This window comes from Toxotes jaculatrix, chromosome 15 (assembly GCF_017976425.1).
Source record: "Toxotes jaculatrix isolate fToxJac2 chromosome 15, fToxJac2.pri, whole genome shotgun sequence".
Lineage (NCBI taxonomy): Eukaryota > Metazoa > Chordata > Actinopteri > Toxotidae > Toxotes > Toxotes jaculatrix.
Window position 1 is genome coordinate 9,215,496 of NC_054408.1, and position 24,783 is coordinate 9,240,278.

General features: G+C 40.7%; 3 protein-coding genes and 1 long non-coding RNA gene across 6 annotated transcripts; 2 read left to right on the forward strand and 2 right to left on the reverse strand.

Annotated features, from left to right (window-relative positions):
- Positions 1-357: 357 nt before the first annotated feature.
- On the reverse strand, positions 358-5,132 carry piga (phosphatidylinositol glycan anchor biosynthesis, class A). Of its 2 annotated transcripts, XM_041057385.1 has the most exons (8): positions 4,789-5,132; positions 4,065-4,184; positions 3,729-3,890; positions 3,352-3,622; positions 2,958-3,090; positions 2,543-2,675; positions 1,636-1,842; positions 358-1,306 (listed from the first exon to the last, which is right to left on the reverse strand). In XM_041057385.1, exons 2-8 carry the CDS (start codon positions 4,146-4,148, stop codon positions 995-997), a joined length of 1,302 nt encoding a protein of 433 aa, XP_040913319.1. In that variant the 5' UTR covers positions 4,149-4,184; positions 4,789-5,132; the 3' UTR covers positions 358-994. The 2 variants fall into 2 exon arrangements, with proteins under 2 accessions (XP_040913319.1, XP_040913317.1); XM_041057383.1 differs by having other exon boundaries at positions 3,729-4,184; positions 4,789-5,131.
- On the forward strand, positions 4,503-9,587 carry LOC121194478. The gene is made up of 2 exons (XR_005895383.1): positions 4,503-4,636; positions 8,643-9,587. It is a non-coding gene; the product is annotated as an uncharacterized LOC121194478 (long non-coding RNA).
- On the reverse strand, positions 6,559-11,448 carry si:dkey-192g7.3. The gene is made up of 5 exons (XM_041057389.1): positions 11,055-11,448; positions 8,383-8,700; positions 8,201-8,251; positions 7,850-7,955; positions 6,559-7,653 (listed from the first exon to the last, which is right to left on the reverse strand). Exons 1-5 carry the CDS (start codon positions 11,104-11,106, stop codon positions 7,614-7,616), a joined length of 567 nt encoding a protein of 188 aa, XP_040913323.1. The 5' UTR covers positions 11,107-11,448; the 3' UTR covers positions 6,559-7,613.
- A 154-nt stretch (positions 11,449-11,602) lies between these two features.
- On the forward strand, positions 11,603-24,717 carry LOC121194474 (amyloid-beta A4 protein-like). 2 transcript variants are annotated; one of them, XM_041057381.1, is made up of 18 exons: positions 11,603-11,871; positions 14,192-14,359; positions 14,505-14,634; positions 14,738-14,850; positions 15,277-15,467; positions 15,549-15,784; positions 15,964-16,131; positions 17,686-17,819; positions 17,974-18,048; positions 18,732-18,890; positions 19,101-19,229; positions 19,321-19,420; positions 20,598-20,665; positions 21,179-21,317; positions 21,570-21,623; positions 21,992-22,083; positions 22,195-22,341; positions 22,466-24,717. In XM_041057381.1, the coding sequence occupies exons 1-18, from the start codon at positions 11,812-11,814 to the stop codon at positions 22,565-22,567; spliced, it is 2,265 nt and encodes a 754-aa protein (XP_040913315.1). In that variant the 5' UTR covers positions 11,603-11,811; the 3' UTR covers positions 22,568-24,717. The 2 variants fall into 2 exon arrangements, with proteins under 2 accessions (XP_040913315.1, XP_040913316.1); XM_041057382.1 differs by lacking the exon at positions 15,964-16,131 and having other exon boundaries at positions 11,604-11,871.
- Positions 24,718-24,783: the final 66 nt, after the last annotated feature.

The window sequence follows — 24,783 nt, forward strand, 5'->3', positions numbered from 1 at the left end:
TTGATGCTTGACATATTTCTGTAGCTCTATATTTTCAGTTTCAGCTGTTTACATTATCTCATATCAGTCTTTTTTTTTTTTGCAGGCATGATATAATGTTCAACCTCCAATCACGAAGTTATGCAAATCCCCATTGTTAGCCTTGAATAGATGTGCCATCCTGTCTCCATCATGTCCTGTTTCACAGCTACTCTGTTTATTCTGGCACTCTCCATTCCCGAGAGCAATCACTTTTGTAAAACTAATTCAGCGTGGTACTGCAGTGTCTTTCTGCGTGCACTGTCTCATGTACAGTAATGGTCTCTAGAAAATAAAACTGCCACATGGCTGCAGACAATCTAAATGAAATGACAGGAAAACGGAAGAAAGATTTGCTTTATTTCACAGAGCTTACTGACTGGAAGTCTCACAATCATCTTAAAAAACTTCCGGGTTTTATAGACATACAGTGGGGTCCAAAAGTCTTAGACCAGTTTCTCAATTTCCCATTCACTTGAATGGGAAAGTGGGAAAATAGTCTCTGACGTTTGGACCCCATTGTGTGAAACATCTTAGCAGAGAAAAATAACGTTATAAAACAAATGACAGAGATTTGTGGTATTGAAATTATACAAAACATTTTGCACTGATAAACAGCATCACAAAAACAAAACAGAAAATAGGTTACTGCAGTTTTGTGCAATGCAACAGTGTAAGTGTACAATTAACCAGCCCTTTTACTTCTGTTCAGTGCCATCTATAGTATCTATACCAAAGCAAAAAAGTGCTTATTAAAGTTTCAGGGACTACCACAGGTTTCCATTTTAATCAGCTAATATAAAAATAAAAACACTCCTTCCAAATCTCAGATAAAATGCTTTCAACAAGGTCCCTTTGATAAGTGAATGTAAACAATGTTTGGGGTTAAGTTACCATGAGCACATTCAGAATTCAGTGACCAGATTTCAAAAGTTAGTCTGCACCATAAAGGCGACATATGTCATCATATAAGCAGCTAGAAGTGAGGCGAAGACGAAGATGACTGATCACTACGATGAAGTTCTGCTGCTTGCTTCCTGGCACTTTTAGAATGAGCTTTGTTTATTCTGCTTGTTTCCTGCCTCCACAATCTGTGAGGGCCGGTGGCGTCCACAGCGACGTCCATGACTCGATCTGGCACCAACCACTGCAAGAGCAGCAGGAAGAGGAAGTCCAAAACTGCCACGAATGCAAAGATGGAGCCAGCGACGGGGCCGCAGTGAGCCCTCAGCCGCCGTAAGCGTCTATCCAGAGGAAGCACCTCCTCTCCAGCCACTCTGTCATATACCTAAAAGGAAAATCAGAATGATGATAGTTGATGATCTACCACAGGCCATTCAGTGCGTAGCCTCAGCTGTGATAACCATCAGTGTATCTGCACACAAGAAAAATGGTCACTCGGGCAAACAAGGTTATCCAACCACATTAGTGATCCAAGACACTTTGGCATTTACCCACATCCAAACTAAAGCTTCAGCTGAAGCCAGCTTTAGTCTGTAAGGGAATGGCTACTGAAACCTGGAGGTCTCCAGTACATTCACATGATCTAGTGTAAATAGAATCATCTAACACGATACAAGTGAGAGAAACGGCAGACTTTCATGTTGGTGAACCTACTTTTTCAGTCCTCTCAGCTACGTTTCTCCAAGTGTAGAGGTTCCGCACACGTGCATGGATGGAGGTAGGAGAGGGGACTGAGCCTGACCGATGCTGGGCGATGACCGTTTCCAGACCAGCACACAACGACCGCACAGTGGGCTCACACAAGGTAATCAAATCCTCAGGCAACACCTCAGGAATGCCCCCGACACGAGTGCTGACCACCTTAGAAACAAAACAAAGACTTGATGCACACATGGTACACAAACAAACGCACACAAATATGTTGGTATAAGTCACCGTCAGTGTAACAGTACAATAGAGGCATTTGTTCTGTTATCACTTTAAAGATTTTATTGTGCTCTTCCTAAAGTATAAAACAGGATGGCCCAAGGAATTAATTCATTATTTCTTGTGTTGCTGTGTGCTTCTTCCACAAGCACACAACCATAGGAAATCTGTCACAAGAAAATTTCAGTATCTCCAGATATTGTATGTCATACCAATTCTATTCAGTTAAATGGGCTTCAGTAGAGCTGTATTGGAGAAGCTGATGGGATAGCAAAATGTTTGTTTTGTTCCTGTTTATATCCATTTAGTGGAAAGGGTTGTGTAATTGTTTAAACATTCTTTAAACATTTGGTAAATTGTAGAATTCTGTAAATATTTATTTTGCTTTGTGATTTAAGCTGAATGGTTAGAAAAGACCACAAACTATTGCAACATCAAATGAAACCAAATTTTGAGGGAGTGAAACTGAACAGAGAAAGAAAGAGTGCCTTTATGTCTACCCCGTGTTATAATTAGTTTCAGTAAGCAAATGAAAACACAGCTTTCACAATCAATACGAAGACTGAAATGCTTCCCACCGTCTGTCCCACCCATTATCTCCTGTCCTTAAACTATTGCATGAATGACACCAGACCTGCAGTCCACAGCTAGCTCCTTCTACAATGGCCATGCAGAATGCTTCAGTCAGCGATGTGTTGAGGAAGATGTGGCCCTGCACCAAAACTCCACGAACATCTTTATGCTCCAAAGCCCCCAGCAGACGCACCCTACAGAGTTCCGATTGAAAGAAGTTAAATCCAATAATCCACTAATGTATGCCAAACTACTGTCATAGGTTAATTCCTGGACTTTCACAACACAGGTAATGTATGTGTATGTAATGTATGTTATGTGTATTTCCATACACATCACTGCTGTCAACTTATACAACATAAAATGTGTCTGATGCAATGTTAATACCGGAAATTCAACAAAATGGTGCCGGTAAAGTAGTGTAATTTTTCAAAAATAGTTTCCTGTCAAATATTTAGAGAAAATCTGAGCAGTACCTGTCATGTAGTTGGTATTTCTCTCTCACTTCCTCCAAAACAATTCTCTTCGGTCCCTCTCCACCAATTAGGAAATGCAGATCTGGATGTTTGAGGCAGAGCTCTGGGATTATTCCACCAAGAAGATCAATTCCTTAACAGGAAAAGAGAAAGTGAACATTTGGTTTCACAATGAATGTAATGCACCACTTGCAATGCAATACATGGAGAATTTTTTTGTGACAAGCCTTCTAAATGAAGTGTGACTGACTCATGCCAAACTGGGTGCTGAACTTTGATCCTCCAAAAACGGGTATTGTCCTATTCACCAAATTACTCTGTTGCCTTGATTACAGCCTGAACTGACCAGCAGAAATACTGAAACACAGCATATACAATGTCTGAATCTCTGTACCTTTTCGGTAGACGAGACGGCTGATGACAACAATAGTGATCTTGTTGTCTTGGCGCTGGGAGGGGTCAGGGGTGAAATCTGTTGGGTCAACAGCATTGGGAATAACAGACACTATCTCTGGGTTGAGCGCTGCACGGAGCACTGTGTTCTCCTTACTGGTGTACGACACACACACAATGTGGTTGGTATCACACAGTGACACAGTCAGGAGCTTGTTGGTCAGCACAGAGCTAACGTCAGCAAAGCCAAAGAGTGAGTGGTCCGTGAACACCTGTAAATGATGATACTCATTAGGTTTATACAATGTGTAGCACAGAAATGTGAGTAAATACAAAAATTTCAAAAATGTTTGATCTGGCTTATAATGAGTCACATACTGTGTTAAGGCCCATGGTCTTGGCGTGGAACAGTGCATCATGGGCCATGGCGGAGAATGAGCTGTGTGCATGCACCACAGTGATGCGTTCCCTGACAAACACACAGCGGAGCAGTGGGAGACTGTGGAAGCAGGTGGTGGCTGTGGACTGGTTGTACATGACCTGCAGGGGGAGGTAGTACACCTTCAGTCCGTTGGTCAGGTACCTGACACCCTTCCTCCTGCCATAGGCATGGGTGGCGATTACCACCTTGTGTCCCTTTTCTATCAAACACTGGGAAAGCTGGTAAATGTGACTTTCTACTCCTCCCATATTTGGATAGAAGAAGTCAGACACCATGCAGATGTTGTGCTTCTTGCTGGAGACTCTGACAGACTCTGCAGGATTAGTCACAGCTGCCATTCTTCTTCGTTGGCCCATTGTAGATTCCTTGTGTGGCTGTGCACGTCACCAGTGCTGAAATAAGTTGATTTATCAGTTAGTGCATCAACTTATAACAACAGTATTTTAATAATAAATTAATAAGTTATATTTCAAGTTTTAGTTTATTGGCAAAAAAATTAATTAAAATAATTTTGATAACTGATTAACTGTTATAGTTATATAATAACTACATATAATAATATTTTTTTGTTTGTTTTTTAATTTACGATTTAATCATCGATTATTCTATTAAATTGGGTTAGGCTTAGGGTTTGTTGCCTTACCGTTTAAGATACTGACATAGCTGCGATAAGTCATAAAGGTTTACAGCTGCTTTCAGTCCTGCCCATACCCCAGTAAAACCTAACTGCTGTCAGTGCTCCTGAATGTAGCAGCTTTTGCCTGCTGTACAACATTGGAAATGTTTAAGGGTGAATTGTCCCTTCAACTTGAATTTGCTGTCCGACTATCTGGTACAATGAAAGGTAACTACTGACTACCTTTTCTATAATTACCTACATTAACATTTATGTATCTCTCGTCTATGTCAACATATAATACAACATCAAGCTAACCCACTTCGTCCCTCTTTAACCAACTGACTGGTATTTAAAGCACGAATCCAAAACTGCCTTACCGTGGACAATATGTCAAACATGTTCCAGCCTGTGAGAAAACACGGAACAGTATTTTATATTTTGATTGATTTGTGCTTGCTAGCATTGACCTAGCCACTTAGCCGCTCGTATCACTTCCTGGTGTGCCACCACGTCAGACGCAGTGATGACGCATCTTAGAGCCGTGTGGGGGAAAAACGCTATTTCTAAAAATGACTTTCACACCAAGTTCCCACTGTTTTCCATTAGTATGAATGTTTTTTTGGGGAGGGGGGGCTGAGACAAAGATAGAAAACCATCTGACTTCCGCTTTATTGCATAAAGCCTTGAGAACAGTGACAGTATATAAAGAACACCCCATGACACCTACATGCGGGTGTGTGGGCGGCGTGTGCGTGTGGGTGTGACGTGCGTGTGTGACCATTTGCAGTTTCGAGATCCAGATATGGTTTGTGACTGCTTTTCTGTATGGACATGAGCCTTGTGTTTAGACAAATTATTTTACAGCAGTTTACAGATCTCAGCTTGAGGATTCACACCTTAGCTCAGTTTAATACTTAGCTGAGTTTAATACAAGAGTTGTATTAAATAATAGCTCAGTTGAAGTTCTTAAACTCTTCTGATGCTGCTATTTGCATCAGTAATATTTGTAAATGCAACTGTAAAATTGAACCACACAACAGTAAACTAAAAAAGTTATTAGTTGAAAAATATTATAAATTCAAAGCATCATATAATTGTGTAATATTGTACAACGACCTGCAGATGACTCACTGTCTGTGACTGTTTCTCTAACTGAAAACAGTTTTGCTTCATTGATCAGCAAACTATTATCATATTAGCTCTCTAGCCATATTGCATACAAATATTTAAACCAATCTGACACACTGCTGGCAAACTGTGTTCACAAGAATTTTGTCAACAGCTGTTTGCCTTTGATTGTTGTCTTTCTTTTCCTTTTTGGTAGTCTAATATTACGTTCTTTAAATGATGCAATATTGCCTCAAGTCCTCATCATCAGGATTTGTACAACTACAGCATTTGGAAACTCAGCTATTTTTGACCACAATGTTTTTCTGATGACAGAGTCACTTCAGAGTCTCTTATATTATTGTAGATACAAGAAACAGTCTGTCAAATTATGTATTCAGCCAGCAGTTTAACTGAAATACGAATAATATACGATTTCAAAATTACAGATAAAAACAATCTTCAGATTTTGGCTTTTCAAGGACCATCCCAATGTTTGGGCCCTGGGTGCCTAGCTCCAACCAGGGTCATCTTTTTCAACAGTTTATTTACTATCTTCATGACTTTTATACTGATTTAAAAAAAATATAAGCTTAAGTGAATTTTATTCACACAGTAGTGAACCATGTACCTAAAAAAGGGAACTGAAATGTCTTAAAGGGAAATGAAATCACACTTTTTTTCTGATCAAGCTCCATTATTTTGCCTAATAGCTCAGGAACTTATCTTGCAAATGTCGACAAACCATGGAAATGTACGGAAAAAGGCTTGAGCTGATTTCAGGTAGATAATGTGGAGGACCAAAGTAAACAAATTACTTTGATGTATTATTAACCGCTCCTGTCATCTCGCTCTCTCTCTCACACACACACACACACACACACACACACACACACACACACACACACACACACACACACACTGTGCACCCACTGCTGAACATTGGCACATTTCTGCCAGTTCTAAAATAATGTGTCTCAGCATGTTGGAAAGCTATCAAATAACCTTTGTATCCAGTGCCCAAGAATGATATCAAGATCTCATAGTGCCTTCTTTGCTTTGCTTTGCTTTGTACATGCCAAAACAAGTTACAGACAAAAACACCCAAACAATAATGATGACCAAATGGCATAAGGAATTAACCACACAAAACAACAAGCAATGGTACAAAAAGACTAAATATGAAGGTTAAAGGTTAAAAGTTTACATATTCACACTGTCACATTTACATATTATTCACACTTTCACATATTATTGCAATTCCCTCTCTTCCAGCTTGCTTCAGATTTCTCTCCGGTTTGTTTCCCAGTGCTCACAGTTCAACAACGTCTTTTCAGACTGGAAAATATAAAATAGTCTCTGGCTGTTTGGCAGTCCCAGTAGAGATTCCTCTCAGAAGTTACTTTTTGGTGTCATCCCTCTTGAATATCACAAATATGCCCGGGGAGGTCCCTCCAAACCTTGGCTAAAACGACCTTGACCTGCTTATATACACAAGTGATACAAATCGGGCAAAGAACCTATACATTAAGTATCATGAATAACACAGTTGAAAATGGTAAAAAAAAAAAACAAAAACAAAAGAAAAAAAACATTTGTTACATCTCCTAAACAATGGCACTTTAAGTATATATGCCTATCCAACATAAATGGCTCAGTTTTATACAGTATCTCTGTCATGATGAAAGACATTTAAAACTTAAAAAAACAGAAAATGGGGGTTATTCTTTTAGGGTTTACAGAGTGATTGTGATATGGTTACAGAATCTATGAGAGCGCACACATTTTGCGATTTATTTTTGTTGGTTAATGATGTTTATATGTTTGTGTGTTTTGTTCATAACTGGGGTGAAACCAATAGTAGTTAAATGCACATTCTTCACAGAAGGCACGGTCTTTTGACAGTTGCCGAACTGGGGGGAGAGAAAATATCGGCCCACCCCAACATTACAGCACTAATGTCCTTGTCAGACACACAACTATCCATGGGTGGCATCAACACAGGATGTAAACTGCCTGTAAACAGTCTCTGATGAAACATTGACTGGCCACTGTTTAGCAGAAGTGTTTTCACATTGGAGTCCATCCTGTGTGTCTAGCATAAAAACTTTCCACATCTCGATTCCTCAGTATTCCTTCATCAAAGACAGAACATAAGGAAAAATAGATTACACAGTGGTCCAGAAATACAGATAAATATCAACAAAGAAAAACAAAACCAGATGTAACAACTGCAGCTGTAAGTATTGTGCAGCTTAACAGTATTTGTTTTGGCTTGACATGTTAGGGTCGATTTCAAGAAAGATCTCTGAATTATGATAAAAAACGTACCATGGGAATTTCCAGCGAAGCCACAAAACTAGCACAAGTCCAAGCACCAACAGAATGGGAATGACTAAATATTCTGGTTGGGTCCCGGTGAGCTCATTAAAACAACCTGCGGAAAATTACAAACATTTGCAACATAGTAAATAACAAAACTACTTGATTCACTTAATGATTTGATGTGACAGACTGCATTTTAAATATCCTAAACAATGCCTTTTAAGGTGTTTTGATATGTTGTATTATTACCATTTCTGCATTTACAGCTAATATCATAATGATTTTAATGTGGCAATAATAGTAATGGACAATATGCAAGTCCCATCCTCTCCAAAACAAATAAAAACAAATAGTCACCATTCTGTTCGCAGCCGGCAGCGCTGGTGTTCCTGGTGCACGCCACACGCTCTGAGGTTCAGTTGAGTTCAGAGGTTCAGAGAAGATTTCAGTTAAAATTTCAAAAAATTCTGCTGTCAATTAATGGGCGAATGAGTGATCAGATTGTTTAGGTATGCAGAATGAATAAATGAATGACTCACCAGAAATGTTGAGCTTTATAAAAAATCGAGTGTGCAATTTTTTTCTTTGAAAAGTACATCTGTATTTTCCCTGGTCATTTGCAATGATGTTGGTCAGGAGAAGAGAGCAGTTACTGCTGTTATCAGCTACAAATATTTTGGCTCTGCTCTTGTATCGGTCATTGAAGTCGGTGGTGTTATCTTGGTGTGATAACACATGAGTGGGGTGTGGTTCATCCATTTGCCAGTTAAACTCCACCATCAAATTTCTATCTTTGCAGGTGCATGGCAGAAGGACGCTGTCTCCTAAGATGCCTTCGATAGCCACCTCATCATCACCTGCAGTAGAAAAGGGAACTCTGGATAAGTTCAGTTGTTTTTAATTGACATTTCTCAGCACTGATAGCTGACTCATAAATCTCCCAGCTGCTTTAAAAATGTGAGTTAACCGAATTAAACTTGAGTGATTAGATCAATAGTGGGCTCATAAGCTGTGAAAATATAAAAACAGCTGAGTTAAATTCACTAAACTTCAGAAATCATGTTCAAGAAACTCAAGAGATTAAGTTTGATGAAGTTTCATTTTTGTCAAACTGACAAATGTTGAATTTACAGGTACAGTTACACTCTCAGCTTGAAGAGCCACTTTTAAATTTGACATAATCGCTTTACAGCTATCTGACATCCTCCTGGACTGGTTGCTTTATATATGTTTACAATCTATTATGTTGTCTGTGTTCTGTAGACATGACATTTTATTGCATGCCTTTTCATCCAGAAAGCAGAAATTTTCTTGTCTGATTTGAAGATCTAAGAACAAAGGGTTTTGTGTGTGATACAGGGAGAACAGCTGGTTGACTTGATTTGCCCAGACTGCTTCCGGTGATGTTTATTTTCATAATCAACCATGTCTTAGCGTGTTTGAGACACACAGCAAATTTCCAATGTGTATATTTTCTTTGAAGTACAATGGAAAAACATGGATCTCTGGAGAGTTTTAACTCTAATACTATAATGCTGTACACGCTAATAGTGACATCTGCCAATACTGTATGCTGATCATGTTTCTAATTTGATGAGTTGAGTGAACCCTCAGTGCTGCATCACTTCAGGCTGAAAGACATTAAGTCTTTTGTAAATAAAAATGAGAAATTTTAAGTGGAATGCTTGATATTTTGATTTTCAAATGATGAAATATCATACATTAATAAATCATTCTTCCCATTCTGCTGACTATGTGCAGATTTTATTGGCATGACTCAGTTTTAACTCTGACACTATAACCTGTTGTTGAAACGCAAACACATAGACACTCCTAGTCAAAGAATGCAGACTCTCATTTTGTTTGTATTTCTCTCCAAGTGCATTAATGAAGAAACTAGATGTTTATTACTGAGACCTTCAAAACAATATTTTCAAAAATTTACTTAAATATGGCTTAAAAATACACTACCGATCACAAGTGTTTCAGAAGTGCCCATGGGGTTTAGACTGGAATCTCTGCTGGTATCATAGATTCTTTTGTTCTAATCTTTTTACTCATTATCTTGCTGTAAGATGAATACCTGACCAGCCGTTATCTCTTCCTTCCTGACTTCCCTTTCCTGAAAATTCTGACAGATATATGTACTATAATACCTCCTGTGCTACAGTATTGCCTTAACAATGCATCAGAAAGTGTCGTAACAGTTTGTTCCAGTGCTGCCTTTTTTACAGACAAAGGGTTTGTAAGTAATCCACAAAAGTTAAACCTCTGAAATATCAGTTCAAACTAGAAAAATGGGGGTGTTCTAAAACTTCTGAACGGTGGTGTAAAGCAAAGTTAAGGACAGATATGTGCCGTGATTCCCTTTTTATACACAGACTTTTCCACTGATGCCAAAGAAAATTCTAACAAGTACAGGGTGCGAGTGAAATTAAACAGTGGTAAATAAATAATTTAAATGTATATGCATCCGTACATGCTTAGAAAATTCCCTTACTTGTGATTAAGGGTTTAAATAATCTGTGAAATGGGCATCACAAAGAAGATAAGGTGTTATCAAGTTATAGCATGTTGTTATCAGAGATGGCCTATATGAGTGTAAACTAAACCAAAAATAAATATCCACATTAATGCACATAAAGAGGACAAAAAGCCCACCGATCAAGTAAGATTTCATTAAGAACCATTCACCTGTCTCCACAGGCATGCTTTGACTTGACTCGTCCTCTTGTTATTTTAACAACCTGTTCACACTACATGAGGATTGCTTGCTTGATTCTTATAGTTAATTCATAAAGGACCTCAAAAACCTCAAACTTGGTTGATTAAAGGCATATTATAAGGACAGTTGCTGGTCCTGTGAACATAATTTTTACAGCCCAATATTAAGTGTCAGATTAAGAAAGTAAACTTATATTGATAGTCATATTTTCTGAATCCCTGTAGTCACACAGCACCAATATTGATTGTCTGGTGGAATATAACCATGCGTTCAAAAACACTGTCAATTTCCTCATGGTGTTGAATCTGAGATATGCCTGTAAAATTCGAATGGTCTATGTGCACTCCTTTCATGACAGGCATACCAGTTTGTGGTTATTCTGTCGTAGCCTATGTAAGCATTTACAACATAGACATACTACAATTTCAAAGAGAAAGATAGGGGCAAACGCTAAATTACTGTTGAGTGATCTGAACTAAAGCTTACCTGAGACGACTGAGAGGATTAAAACAATTAATGCTCCTGAAAATGTCCTCATGTTACGCTCTGCGGGTGAACAGGACTAATGAAAAAATCTTGTATAGTTAAATCTTGTATTTAAAAAAAGTTGTATAGTGGATTAAATGTCAAGACCCGTCATATAGGTGCTGAAACTCCCAGCCCGGGGACTAAGATAAGAATCCAGACACGTCTGTCTTCAGTGAGTCTTGTAGGAAGTGAAACCATTGACTGACATGTGGTGGCAATTAGAAATAATGCGTATAGCCAAGTATAAAAATCACTGAAAGGGAAATAGCAACCGAGTCTTCACAGGAAGTGACTGAATGGATAGGGAGGGAAGAATCCGCCTGTGAACATCTTTCCAACTTTACCGAACTTTTCGAGTTTTGTTTCATCAAATGGCTTTTATTGTTAGGATTTTCTTGGCACCCAAGTCAAATATGGTCAAATATTTGTTAACATGCGAGTGCGCGCGCGCACACCCACACAGAGCCACACACGCGCACACACAGTCACACCCGCTACCCCGCCCCCATCCACAATCCCTGACACATCTCTCCAGCCCCACGCCATCACCGTCGGGAGCTAAACTGGGAGCGAACAGCGGGACCGGATTCAGGATTTAGCTTCAGCCTCCACTATATCGACACACACACCCACCGACTTTAACATATATAAATATATATTATACTAACGGGAAAATCGCGAAAATAACGGGGGTGCTGGATACCGGGAGCACGGCATGGGAGAGCACACGGCGTTTCTGCTGTTACTGGTGGCGACCTTGACGCTTTCCTCCGAGGTGAGTACGACGGAGAAACCTCAGGCTGTGGGAGCTTGTCAGGGGGAAGCTCCCTGGTTCTGCTCCTGTGCGGCGGGCCTGTGGCCACATCGGGCACCGACCGCCGTGTCGAATTGGTCCAATGACGTACTTAACGGTTAAAATGTAAACGTGAGTGCGGTTATTGCGTACGTCCCACTTAGAACACGAATGCAGTGCAAACGTGACAACCGTGCTACTGGCGAAAGAGAACATTCCTACCGGGCTTATCCGAGGCCCACAGTCCGTTTGATCCACTAAGTGTATTCCCCATGCCAGTTTTTAACTGCCAGTATACACCTATTTACTGGGTGGAATTAGCAAACCAAATGCTACCAGGGCCTACCATTAGATGTCAGTGATTGACAGCTTGGTCCTGCCATGGTCGACATGTTTTTGTTTTTCTTTGGGTTGTTTTTACTAACGCAGTTCTCTCGTAACACTCTGTTCTAGCTGTTAGTCGCTGTTATGTTTTATTGCTGGTTCGCTAGCTAAGTTAAATCACCCAGGTAGTGCAGTGAACGGGATCTAGAAAGCTAACATTAGCCATTTTTTTTTCTAGAAAATGACACGTATTGGCATGACAGCCGTTATGTGCTAACATGTCAGTCCGTTAGTCCTTTTAAAAATGTTGACGAGTTCGCACAAACCCGACAAAACACCAACTTTAGCTGACAAATACAACACTAGCACTTCAGATTTGGTGTGAATACAGAATGCCCTCTGGTACCGACATAGGTTTTTGGCAATGCTAATATGGAGTGTGTGTTATTCGGTGCTGCTGCGTCGACCTGACCCACTCGGTCCAGCAGCGTTGCAGCTGCAGGATGGTGATATTACTGCTGAGGAAAATGGAAAAAAGGATGCAGCCTTTTTAGTTTGACACAAGCAAGATGGCGCCTGCTGCTTGCTGCTGTGCTGGACCATGGAGAAATACACAGCTTAGGATCATAGACCATCTGGAAATAGGATGAACAGGGCCTGCGTTGCAGTATGGAAATCACTAGATGCATGGCCTTGTTTTTCATAAGCGTGCTGCATTGAGGGATGCAAGTTATTTAGTGAGAGTTTTTCTGAAGAGCAGACTGAGTATACTAATACATCTACTGTAGCATCCCCAGCCTAACCCCCAGTGTGCTGCAGAACAAATGTTTCTGCATGACGAATTATACAGACCATACTTGTTGATGTAGAATTTTACCCTTGAATCCAGTTAAATCCACCCATTGTTTTGCAATGCATGCCGCTTCTGTTCTGCATGTTTTATAGGCTGCAGGCTGAGTCGTGATAGAAAGAGTCACACATGCCCTGCAACACCAGTACTTAGATGTGATAGACTGTACGGTCTGTAAAGATTTGCTGCCACACTGCCCTACAGTCATAGTCACTTCAGCTTTTTCTTCGATGTAAGACCAGGTCAGACTGGTTATCTCAGTGTAATCCTAGATTAATAAGGACAGGAGTAATGTACCGGTACCATATGGCTTGATATAGCTATCAATTGAATGTTTTCTACAGGATAACATACTCAAAGTGCATAAATCAGTGATATGTAAGATGAAAAATATGTAAGGTTCATATGGACCAATATGCAGATTTATGTGGTTCAAAGCTAGTGTTATGGCCACCAGTCTGAGCTGCAGTCTCATCATACAGTCTTTAAATCAATTCCGTAGCCTGTAAAAAAATATTGCACCCATTACTTACTGCTGCAGTTAATATGTTTCTGTTTCTGTTTTGATTTCAAAACTGCACATTTAAATAAATGTGAATGACATTATGCAGTGGGCTGATAAGGTGAGAAACTAGTAGTTTCAGAAGAGAGGAACAATAAGCTCTATGCATTACTATAATAGGCTATACTGTCCTCCCTACATTTTCATTTAACTTTATCTAATGTGGGAAGTGATTAAACCTCATAAGACAATCTAACAAAGGCCTCATGCTGCCATGTAGCTGTAATGCTTAGCTCTTTGGCTTATGGCCTCAAAAGGAATGAAACTCTTGCCTTCCTTAGGCTTAAACCAGTAGTAATTTCATTTATTTGTTTATATAATATAAATATATAAAATGCACAGTGGTATTATGGACTAAAGCCTTTATCCTTATGATTCACTAATTCTAGTGCTGCGTAGAGAGACAGATGTATGTGCAGGCCTGTATGTGAAAGGAAGTAAAATAAACTGAGAGGGACTAAATATACATAAGCTGCTTTAGGAGATATTTGTGGTTAAGTTATACTTTAGTCAGTTTGGTACAAATGGTCTGTATTGTTGTCCTCTCTTTCCCCTTGTCTGTCCAGGTGCCCGCTGATGACTCTGTGGGTTTGCTAACTGAGCCCCAGGTGGCCATGTTCTGTGGAAAGCTCAACATGCACATCAACGTGCAGAGTGGCAAATGGGAGCCTGACCCCTCCGGCACCAAGAGCTGTATTGGCACCAAGGAGGGCATCCTGCAGTACTGCCAAGAGGTATTTAAACAGAGTGAGACAGCAGTGCGGAGGCAGAGAAAGAGATAGGGACAGAGGGAGAGAGACAGCAAGCCAGCTAGCAGACAGAACAGGAAGGTAGGTAATGCAGTATGAAAGAACACAAACATCTCTCACTGTTCTCCAGGTGTACCCAGAGTTGCAGATCACAAATGTTGTGGAGGCCAACCAGCCTGTCAGCATCCAGAACTGGAGCAAGAAAGGCCGCAAGCAGTACCGCAGTCACACGCACATTGTGGTGCCATACCGCTGCCTGGGTAAGCAGTTTTACTGAGACAGTTATATGTTTGAGCGAATGATTGCATATGTGAATGAGTATAGAAAGTACTTGCAATGAACAAAGTCGTGTTCATGTTGCAGTCGGGGAGTTTGTGAGCGATGCTCTGCTCGTTCCTGACAAGTGTAAGTTCCTGCACCAGGAGCGTATGGACCAGTGTGAGAGCCACCTGCACTGGCACACTGTAGCCAAAGAGGTGAGAAGAAACAATGGTCCCACTGTATGAACTTCATATTGTGTGCTTTGCTCTCTGTGTCATTATATCTACCGGTGGCTTTTTCATTCTGCTTCGTCCTCTTCTGTCTAGTCTTCTGCAAGCTTGCACTGAATAACTCAGCACTCGTATCTGCTGTCAACCTACTCTGCCAGTTTCTTTTGACTTGTGTTTCTTTTGTTCTTTATTCCTTTCTGATTGTTCATTAATGTGCAGCCACCTTCAAAGACGATTGTCTGTCAAACTTTTTTTTTAAATCCTCTGTCATAATAGATAATCTGCACATCAGAGCTACAGTATGAGGACTAAAGTAACTGAATGTTCTGTGGTTTCATTTTGTATGTTGTTCATATGAGAGCCGTGGAAGTGCTGTAGGACGTTGTGATTAATGTCTGTTATTAAAATTAGTCCTGTGGAGACCGCACCATGAATCTCCATGACTACGGGATGCTGTTGCCATGTGGCATCGACCGTTTCCGAGGAGTTGAGTTTGTCTGCTGTCCAGCGGAGGCAGAACGAGAGTCAGACAGCACAGAGCTAGAAGGGGAGGAGTCAGACGTCTGGTGGGGCGGAGCTGAGGCTGAATACTCTGATAACAGGTATCATCACTCGTGGATGTTCACCACTGAACACATACACACTTGTTGATACAAATATTGAACCAGCCACTCCCTTTGCAGCATGTCACGTCCGGCTGACACAGAGCAAGCCACCACAGAGGATGATGAAGACGAAGATGAACAGGCTGAAACCTTTGAAAGGGATGAGAACGGAGATGGCGATGAAGATGATGAGGAGGATGAGGAAGACGAAGAAGACGTGATCGATGAACGGGATAGTGACGAGCGCAGTGCTAACATTGCCATGACCACCACCACAACCACTACCACTGAATCAGTTGAAGAAGTTGTTCGAGGTAAGGAATCAAGTGAACAAACACCCTTTGTTTACATGAGTTCAGTCAGTGGTGTTGTTTTGTAATGTGCTGTTTGCCGATTACATATGTGACTTTTAAGTTATGTTTTCCGTGAAATTTCGAAGCTCACATTTGTCATTCATTTTTAATTTGCATTTGCCTGTGTGCACATACCTCAGCTGTGTGTTGGGCTCGTGCTGAGTCAGGCCCTTGTCGTGCCATGCTGGAGCGCTGGTACTTCGTGCCTGAGAAGGGCCGCTGTGCTCCCTTCTTGTTTGGGGGCTGTGGGGGCAACAGGAATAACTTTGAGTCGGAGGAGTACTGCCTAGCTGTCTGCAGCAGCTCGTGTAAGTCCCAGGACCAGAGCCGCCTAAACCCTGAAGTGTCCGCATCACGAGCCTGATTCCTGTCCTCAGGCTGCTGCAGATTGTCTCTGTTTCATTTGCTTTCTCTGTTTCTCCCTGTCTTGAGTGTCTGATGGCTCTTAACCAGTCAGAGCACTGACAAGTGGATTTAGTTGCTCTTTCTCTTGCTCATCCACTTGCCCAGTATTGTTAGTGTTGCAGGATTCATTTCTCAGCATGTTAAAAATGTCTCTTTGATTGGAAAGGAAAAGTAGAGAGAAAAAAAAGATCAGGGCCATGAAATCACCTGTCTCCCTGGAATAAAACATTATGTTCATATATGTTTGTGTACCTTACACACAGGAAGCAAAGAAAGAAAGAATTTGTGGTAAAGATGAAGCTGTATCAGATCAACTTATTGTTGGTTTTGCTGTTTCATTTGGATTTGTTCACAGAAAGAAAAAAAATAGATCACCAGCTGTATCCTGTAAAAAGCTTCAAGAGCAGCCATTTTACATAACTGGAGTCATTTGTTTGATGATGTTTGAATATTGTAGTGAAAGGGGGAAAAAAGGCAAGCAGATCAAATGAGTGTCCTTACTGGGAAGCAGCCATGATGCTCTGTCCTTCGCTCTCACATAAAGTAGCCATTTACTTCCATATTAATTAATTACTCAATTGATTATTTTCCAACCAGTAACACTAACTGATACTTCTTACAGCATGTGGACAAGGCAGCGTAAATGCTGAACCCTAAGTGTTAGCGTGTATCTGCATGGATTTCTAAATGTGTGTGTTTGCATGCCCTCCACTGTAATGTACATTTGTAAGGTCTTGTATCTGCTGCTGCAGCTGTATAGTAGTCTGATCTGTGAATTGTGGGTCTAAAACAGTGTCATCAGCATGTCTTAACTAGCTGAGTTTGTTGATACTGTGTGTGTGTGTGTGTGTGTGTGTGTGTGTGTGTGTGTGTGTGTGTGTGTGTGTGTGTGTGTGTGTGTGTGTGTGTGTGAGAGAATGGGGGAGTGTTGTTAAAGGTTAATGGGTTGATTTGCTGTTTCCACCCAGAGAAGCACCACGCTCTTCAGCGGTGCAGCATCTGCCCTGATCCTGACTCTGCACTTTTCATCTTATCTCCAGGCTCCCACATTAAACAAAGACACAGATGGACATATAAACACACTTATACTGGGAAACTCACCCTTTGTTCTCTGATAATCTGTATCTCTTGTAACCCATCTTTTATGTATTAAAACAATTTTCTGTGTGTACCTAACCTATTATAGGTAATTAACACGTGTTTAAGCATATCACAGTTCCTGCTGTCTTTTAAATTTCTGCAATAACTGTTGTGTATGTGTCTTGAACTGAAACCCTGTGTAACATTGCCTCTATGGAATGCATTGTGTGTTTCAGACTCACCAGGATCAGTGTTTTTCCTGTATTTACCTTTCATGCATCCTCTTTACTCGTGCTCTTATCCAGTTACTCTTCCTCATATCATACTCTTTTCTCCCCTGACCTGCATTTGACTGTTCTCTCTTTATTCTCCCCCAGTGCCCACCATGGCCCCCAGTCCTCCGGACGCTGTGGACCGATACCTTGAATCTCCTGGTGATGACAATGAACACGCTGACTTCCAGAAGGCCAAGGAAAGCCTGGAGGCCAAACACCGTGACAAGATGTCCCAGGTATGTGTGCGAGAGGGACTAGGTTGAAAATTACATCCTAAGTATTTCTGTCTGGCATTTTGCCCTGTGAAGGTTTCAACATATCTGATGGTGGAAGAATTTGTCAGTATGAAATAGTTGCTTTTGTCCCTGACATGACACTCTTTATGTCCAGGTGATGAGGGAGTGGGAGGAGGCAGAGAGACAGGCCAAGAATCTTCCTCGCGCTGACAAGAAAGCTGTTATCCAGGTAGGACACACCACAATGTCCGCTGTTATTGTGTATATTTGATATAATCATTTGTAAACGTCTAGGGTATTTTTAATAAAAATATTTGAGGTCCATCATCTTGGCCAAAAGTACCTTAAAGTCACTGTGAAACATGGCTGTCAAGCCTTAATCAGATTTTTTGCCAACTGAATCACCAGCTTATTGCTCTACTAGGTACTATGACTAACTAGCACGTGTGGTGTTATATTACATTTAACTTATGCATGTGCCCTCAGCTTCAAGATGAGTCATTAAAAATATCTTTGTATTGTGCAGGAAGAGATAATAGGCCTTTTGAAATAAGAACATATTTTACATTTTTGACATTTACCAAGACATAACTAATTCAAGAAGTAAACTTTATGTTAGATCAACAACAACGTCCAAACAGTAATTATTTGGAAGCCAAACGAACAGGAAGTGCAACAATTAAGTGTAAAGTATCATTGTTTTAGCTGCTTGATTCTTTTCTCCCCCTCCTCCATGGTAAATGTGTGTTTCCCGGCATGCTAATATGTTCATCCCATAGTGTGTGGGAAATTACCCTTTTAAAAACTAAAACTATGTCATAACTGTGGGTATCTATAATCAGATTATGATGAAGGAAAAAAAAGTGGTAATAGTGATCACTGTTCCATCTGTGTACTATCTTTTCCGTGCAGCACTTCCAGGAGAAGGTGGAGGCTCTTGAACAGGAAGCAGCAGGAGAGAGGCAGCAGCTTGTGGAAACCCACATGGCCCGGGTGGAAGCTCTGCTCAACAGCCGCAGACGCCTTGCTCTGGAAAATTATCTCAGTGCCCTACAAGCCAACCCTCCACGGGTACACATGCGTGCTTAGACATATCCACAAACACTTTGCACGTTTCAGTAATTAGGTCACGGGTGTGTCCACTGTAAATGAATGTTTCACACTACTCTGCTGTTGTAACTGGCAAGAAATATAATTAAGAGTAAAATAAATCAAAAGTAAAAGCAGCACATCCTTTGTTTTTAGAACATCACTAACCACATACAACTCTCCCACCATCAGCCCCGTCAGGTGTTGAGTCTGCTGAAGAAGTATGTCCGTGCAGAGCAGAAAGACAGACAGCACACGCTGAAGCATTACGAGCATGTCCGCACAGTCGATCCTAAGAAGGCTGCACAGATCCGACCTCAGGTACTCTACCACACTCAAGTCAAAACCTGTAACTGCACTAGCTTTGTTTTGCGTTTACGCTCAAACTTAATCACTTTCTTCTGACCTTTAGGTTTTGACCCATCTACGTGTGATAGATGAGAGGATGAATCAGTCATTGGGTCTGCTTTACAAAGTGCCCACTGTGGCTAATGAGATTCAGAACCAAGTTGGTAAGTGCTGGCTTCATACTTCATTCTTAAAGGCTTCACTTCTTTGTGTCTAGATGCTCTTATACACAGCAGTGTTGTTTATACCTGTCTACATGTAAGGGAACAGTGTCCCGTCAGTAAAAGGCAGTAAAGGTTGTGTTAGTGGGAAATTGTAACTAGTCTTGACAATAAAACACTAACACTATTTTTCCCATGATCCTTTTTAAAAATAAACTGATAACCCATTTGTTGTACAATAAAAACTTGGGACTATAACATATATTGTATATATAACAATATGACAGACCCAAGAATAGAGGTAGCTACTATTTCAAAGGAACAGTTTGACTTTTTGTAAGGTATGCTCATTCACCTTCTTATAGGAGAGGATCAGTACAGTTCTGTCATCTGAACAGTAAAAATGAAACTCCATCCATCCTATGGTTCACTTAGCTTAGCATAAACACTGGAAACAGTCAAGGAAAATCCAAATCCACCTACCAGCTACTGCTACCCTCATCAAATCATACATTGCATCTTGTTTGTTTGATCTGTACAGAAATTGAAGTGTAAAAATGACAAGCTGTGGTTTTATGGGGGCTTTTGTGCCAGACTGTTTCTTGAATGGAAGTTGTGGCTCCATAGGGACGAGCTGCCTGGCATTTCACTGTGCTAAGTTAAGCTAACTCATGGCTGTTGCTCCATATTTAATGAACTGGGAAGCAGACTGCTGTGTGTGTGTGTGTGTATAGATATAGATATAGATATAAACTCCAGCTCTAGAAAAGGAATAAGCATATTTTCAAAAATGTCAAACTATTTACATATGTTTACATCTGCATTTAAAATCTCCTTTCAGAGGGAATAAACACATTGCTATCTAGTGCATATGCATCAAATCAGTTTCAATCTGCTCATTATTAAGAAATGGTGTCTTATTAAACCACCTTAAATGTGCTGTGGGAGTGTTCTGTACAGACTGCACTAATTAAGTGACCCTACAGCCTGCTGTAGTGCTGAGTGAGGATGAAAACGAGTTCTACAGTTTGTCTGAGGTCCAGTGATGAACGATGTGCTGATAGCGCTGCATCTTTACAGTTTATCTTCAGTAATTAGGACTGTTTGCATTTCCTCTGGGTTCACATGCATTTTTTTAATCCATCTGTGCCCCCCCCCCCCCTCTTTTATTTCCTGATAGCGGTCATAATGCAGAGAGTGCAGTCTGAGCTGTCCCAGCAAGTCTCGTCCCTGCAAAGCGATGGGCGGGTGAGTCAAGCTGCACCCACTCACATATGCACGGAGTCCGTCCTCCATAAAGTCTCACTTATCTAAATAGAATCACCGCTGCTCCTCAGAATGATACGAGACAACATCAACACAGCCATGCACAGAGAAGCTTAGATGCTGAAAATGCAGAAAGAGCAGTAAGAAATACCAGGAAGGGAAGAGACCACATTTTTTCACGTTTCTTAAACACTTTATATTTATATTGTAGTAAAGGTTATTTAGCTGGTTTTGTTTAGATTGTTTATTTATTATTGTATGCACATTGCAGAGATAGAGAAACAACATTTTGATTCCCCTGTATGTCTGACATATGGTGAAATTGACAGTAAAAAAGCCTTTGAATCTTTTGTTTCAGCCACAAAACATCAGCAAGTTGATGTACTATGGGGGATGTCTGACTCTCCAGTTTCTATCAGATAATCATCAGGATTGGATTACATTTTCAAAGAAAGCCTCTCTGACGTCCAGATTAATGCTCCTCTGTGTTTGCAGGTGGATGGCAGGGTGAGTTACGGTAATGACGCTCTGATGCCTGATCAGGCCTACAGCTCTGCTCCTATGGACCCTGGCCTGGACGGACTTGGCTTCATCCACCCTGAGAGCTTCAACCAGCCCAACACAGAGAACCACGGTAACACACACACTCACACAGATCATTGATTAAAATACACAGAGATGTGTTGCTATATTATAAAATGAAATATTTGCTGTATAAACACTCAGTAGAAAATTGGTGCCAGCAACAAAATACTTGATAGGTCTAAACAAAATGTTGAGTTGCAATGAGATATAATTTGAGGAGCCAAGCCACTCATAAGATTATACAGAATTTTGACTGCGCAGTTTAACATTTTATCCTGGTTTTGACTTTTTTTGGGTGCAGTTGAGCCTGTTGATGCTCGTCCAATTCCAGATAGAGGGCTGCCCACACGACCTGGTGAGTGTGTGTTTGCGTGAATTTCTAACCATTTCTGAGTCCAGAATGGCTGCGAGCACATCCAGGGCAGGGTGATTCATTAGTGTTACTGATATAGTGATTTAATAACGTAACATCTACACATTTTTGCACATTGCTTTTTTAAAAACATGAGTTTGAAGAAATGATTAAAAAGATTCCACTGATCCTTCAGGCCTCCGATCATCAAGCAGGGAGTTTCAGATGCTCAGACTGAAAAAGTTTAATTGCACATAACAAAATACAAATATACCCTTATATGTAAGACAAAAAAACTTTCAAAATTTCATGATTTTATGCATGTATGTTTTTATAACATACTTTGTCTGCACATGCTCCTTTCCTTTCAGTATCTGCCCTGAAGCCAGAGGAGATGCCAGAAGTGCGGATGGAGACTGAAGAGAGGCAAAATGCTGGTTATGAAGTTTACCATCAAAAACTGGTACGAAAGCCATGTGATTCCAGCACAGCACACGTCATCATGTTACTTGTTCTCGTCCTTCAGTGATTTTTGCTTTGTGCACATAAACAGTTTTCGTTCTTTTAATGGCAGGTGTTTTTCGCTGAGGATGTTGGGTCCAATAAAGGTGCCATTATTGGACTTATGGTTGGAGGGGTTGTCATAGCAACCGTCATTGTCATTACCTTGGTGATGCTGAGGAAGAAACAGTATACTAATATTCATCACGGTGTAATCGAGGTAAAGAAAAGAGCGTGAATATTGTGGTTTGAAATGCAGCACAGACATTAGTGTTTCCAAGACGTGTCTACACCAAATGCTATTTTTGTTTCCACTGACCTTTTTGTTCTGGCCGTGGTGGTAGGTGGATGCAGCAGTGACACCGGAGGAGCGTCATCTGGCCAAGATGCAGCAGAATGGCTACGAGAATCCCACCTACAAATTCTTTGAGCAGATGCAGAATTAAAGAACTGCTCATCAACATTTTCTTCAGGCGTATCCCAAACACCCACTCTCACCACTGGTAGGGTCTGTTCCACTCGGGTCCCTTGCCCTCAGCCCTTGCAGCTTCAGTTAGTCACCTTGTTTGAGGGGGGGGTGGAGGGGGGGTGGAAGGTGTGAATATTACTGCAGGCTGATTTTTTACTCGTATGAAAGTTATGAAAAGATAAGTGATATCTTTGTTTAAGTGATATCCAGTTTGAGTCTCATTGAGGGGTTTGAGCCAAAGGAAACTGACATGGAACAAAGCCTTCTTAATCCCTGATCCCTTGATTGTACAGAGCAACATTTGAACTTAGATTTACCTGCATTCAGTCAGACAAGGGAACCTTGCACAGTTCAGCCAATCAGAACAAAAACGTCATAGTGTTTGTCCTGAAAAGCCACCGCCCTGTTGACTATTTATATGAAGTCACTGCAGTACTGCACTCACAACTGAGACCACAAACATGTGTCCCCTGGCAGTTTAATTCCCAGTTGCTCCTTCATCGCTCTAACTTTCTGTTTGGTTTTCCTCAAACTGTCCCGTGCATCCCGGCACCCCTGCTCTCAGATGACAGCTGTGCTGTGCTTGATGACGTAACAGCTCTCAGAGCTGGCAAAGGGAGGAGGGGCTCTCAGAGAGCCTCTCCGCACGATTAAAGCCCAAGTGTTTCAGGTTTGTTTTTCAAAAAAGGATTTAAAAAAAAATTAAGAAAAATATACATAATCAAAATATGAAAAGGTTGAAAAATATTGAATGCTTTGTTTTCCGATTTTTTTTTTATGTGTAATATATTAAGACGGAGATTAGCTGTAAGTATATGTAGTGCATGGCAATATTGATGACGGATACAGTTAACTGTATGTTGAGGTCCTCAGGAGCGGATCTCTTACTAGACATTTTAGCAGGATTGTACATTTGTAGTGTCTTCTTTGTGACCTTGTGATATGAAGAAGAAAAAGAGTATTCAGAATCTGGTCTGCTTTGTTGTCACACAGACTTGCTTTAACTGAATCTTGGCTCTTTATGCTCATCTCCATGCTTCACTGTTGTGTTAGCTGCATGGGCAAAATGCTCTATACTGTATGTAATATATGAAGTGTAATAGTATCCGAAAGGAAGACGATCGTGTTACTGTTTGCGTTCTATGCACTCTGTCATTTTGGAAGTCTGATTATTATTATTACCAAATATTGCTGTTACGTCCCTGATGCCAGTTCGTCTCTGCACATTGGGTTTTTCTTAGAATGAGGTTCAAGGTTAAACTCTAGGCAGGTTTCCTGAAAGTGTATCATTCCAGATTTATCATTCCATTGTCTCTCTCTCTCTCTTGAGTGTAAATATTTGGAAGGCGGACATTTGGCTCTCAGTGGCTGAGTTTTACAATCAAGCTCCACCTCTTGGTCTTTCCCCTTGTTTTTGTGTTCTTCAGTCTCTCATACTTCCGTTTCTCACACTTGTCCTCTCTTTCTGGCTGTGTCAGCAATATTGTACAGTGCAGCACTTTGGAGTCAGCGTGAAAGTATTTGATAAACTGTTGGGGCTTTTTGGGCCCACAAAAATCAGAGCAGTTTTCTAGATGGTCCCATCTCCTCTCATTTCTTCACCAAAATCACTTATACACATTCTATTTTTCTACATTTCCTGTGTATACATGTACAGTGCACCTGTTTGTCCTGTGGTGGATATTTCTTTATCTGTATACCTGTTGTCTGGTCTCTTGATAGTCCTTGCAAAGAGGTGAAGAAGTACCATTAACAATGGGAGGATGACCACGTACAGACACATTTCCCTCTCCCTTAAGTTATTCACGCCACCCCTGGTAAACATGAATGTGACATGCATATTGTGCATTTATACCACAGAAATACAACACATATCACCTCTACACGTTATATCCACACCTGTACAGAAACACCAACTGAAGCTCTTAATCAGGTGAATGTTTAGACTTTGTATTGATGCTCACCCTGGGTGTCTTTGAAGGCTAGTGACAAAAAAAAAAAAGATGTTTTTCTCTCATTGATTCAGTGACCTTCCTCTGTGTGTAGTTAAATGAACCATTTGCTTAGAGTAAGAAAAAGCTTTCTACACTCACTATACCATGAATAAAATTTTGAATGTACATATAACTTTCTGGCTGCTGCGATGAGTCCTCATACTAGGATTTTTATGTGTGTGTATGTATAGCTGAAAGT

Bases quoted from the DNA above. Each gene is read 5' to 3' on its own strand.
- LOC121194474 (XM_041057381.1), top strand. From the start codon at position 11,812: ATGGGAGAGCACACGGCGTTTCTGCTGTTACTGGTGGCGACCTTGACG. The intron at 15,468-15,548 runs GTATCATCACTC...CTCCCTTTGCAG, and splicing joins GCTGAATACTCTGATAACAG to CATGTCACGTCCGGCTGACA. The intron at 17,820-17,973 runs GTATGTGTGCGA...CTTTATGTCCAG, and splicing joins ACCGTGACAAGATGTCCCAG to GTGATGAGGGAGTGGGAGGA.
- si:dkey-192g7.3 (XM_041057389.1), bottom strand. From the start codon at position 11,106: ATGAGGACATTTTCAGGAGCATTAATTGTTTTAATCCTCTCAGTCGTC. The intron at 7,956-8,200 runs GTGACTATTTGT...AATTTTCCGCAG, and splicing joins TGCCGGCTGCGAACAGAATG to GTTGTTTTAATGAGCTCACC. The intron at 7,654-7,849 runs GTACGTTTTTTA...TCTTTGATGAAG, and splicing joins CTTCGCTGGAAATTCCCATG to GAATACTGAGGAATCGAGAT.
- piga (XM_041057383.1), bottom strand. From the start codon at position 4,148: ATGGGCCAACGAAGAAGAATGGCAGCTGTGACTAATCCTGCAGAGTCT. The intron at 3,623-3,728 runs GTATGTGACTCA...CATCATTTACAG, and splicing joins AGACCATGGGCCTTAACACA to GTGTTCACGGACCACTCACT. The intron at 2,676-2,957 runs GTACTGCTCAGA...GGAACTCTGTAG, and splicing joins AAATACCAACTACATGACAG to GGTGCGTCTGCTGGGGGCTT.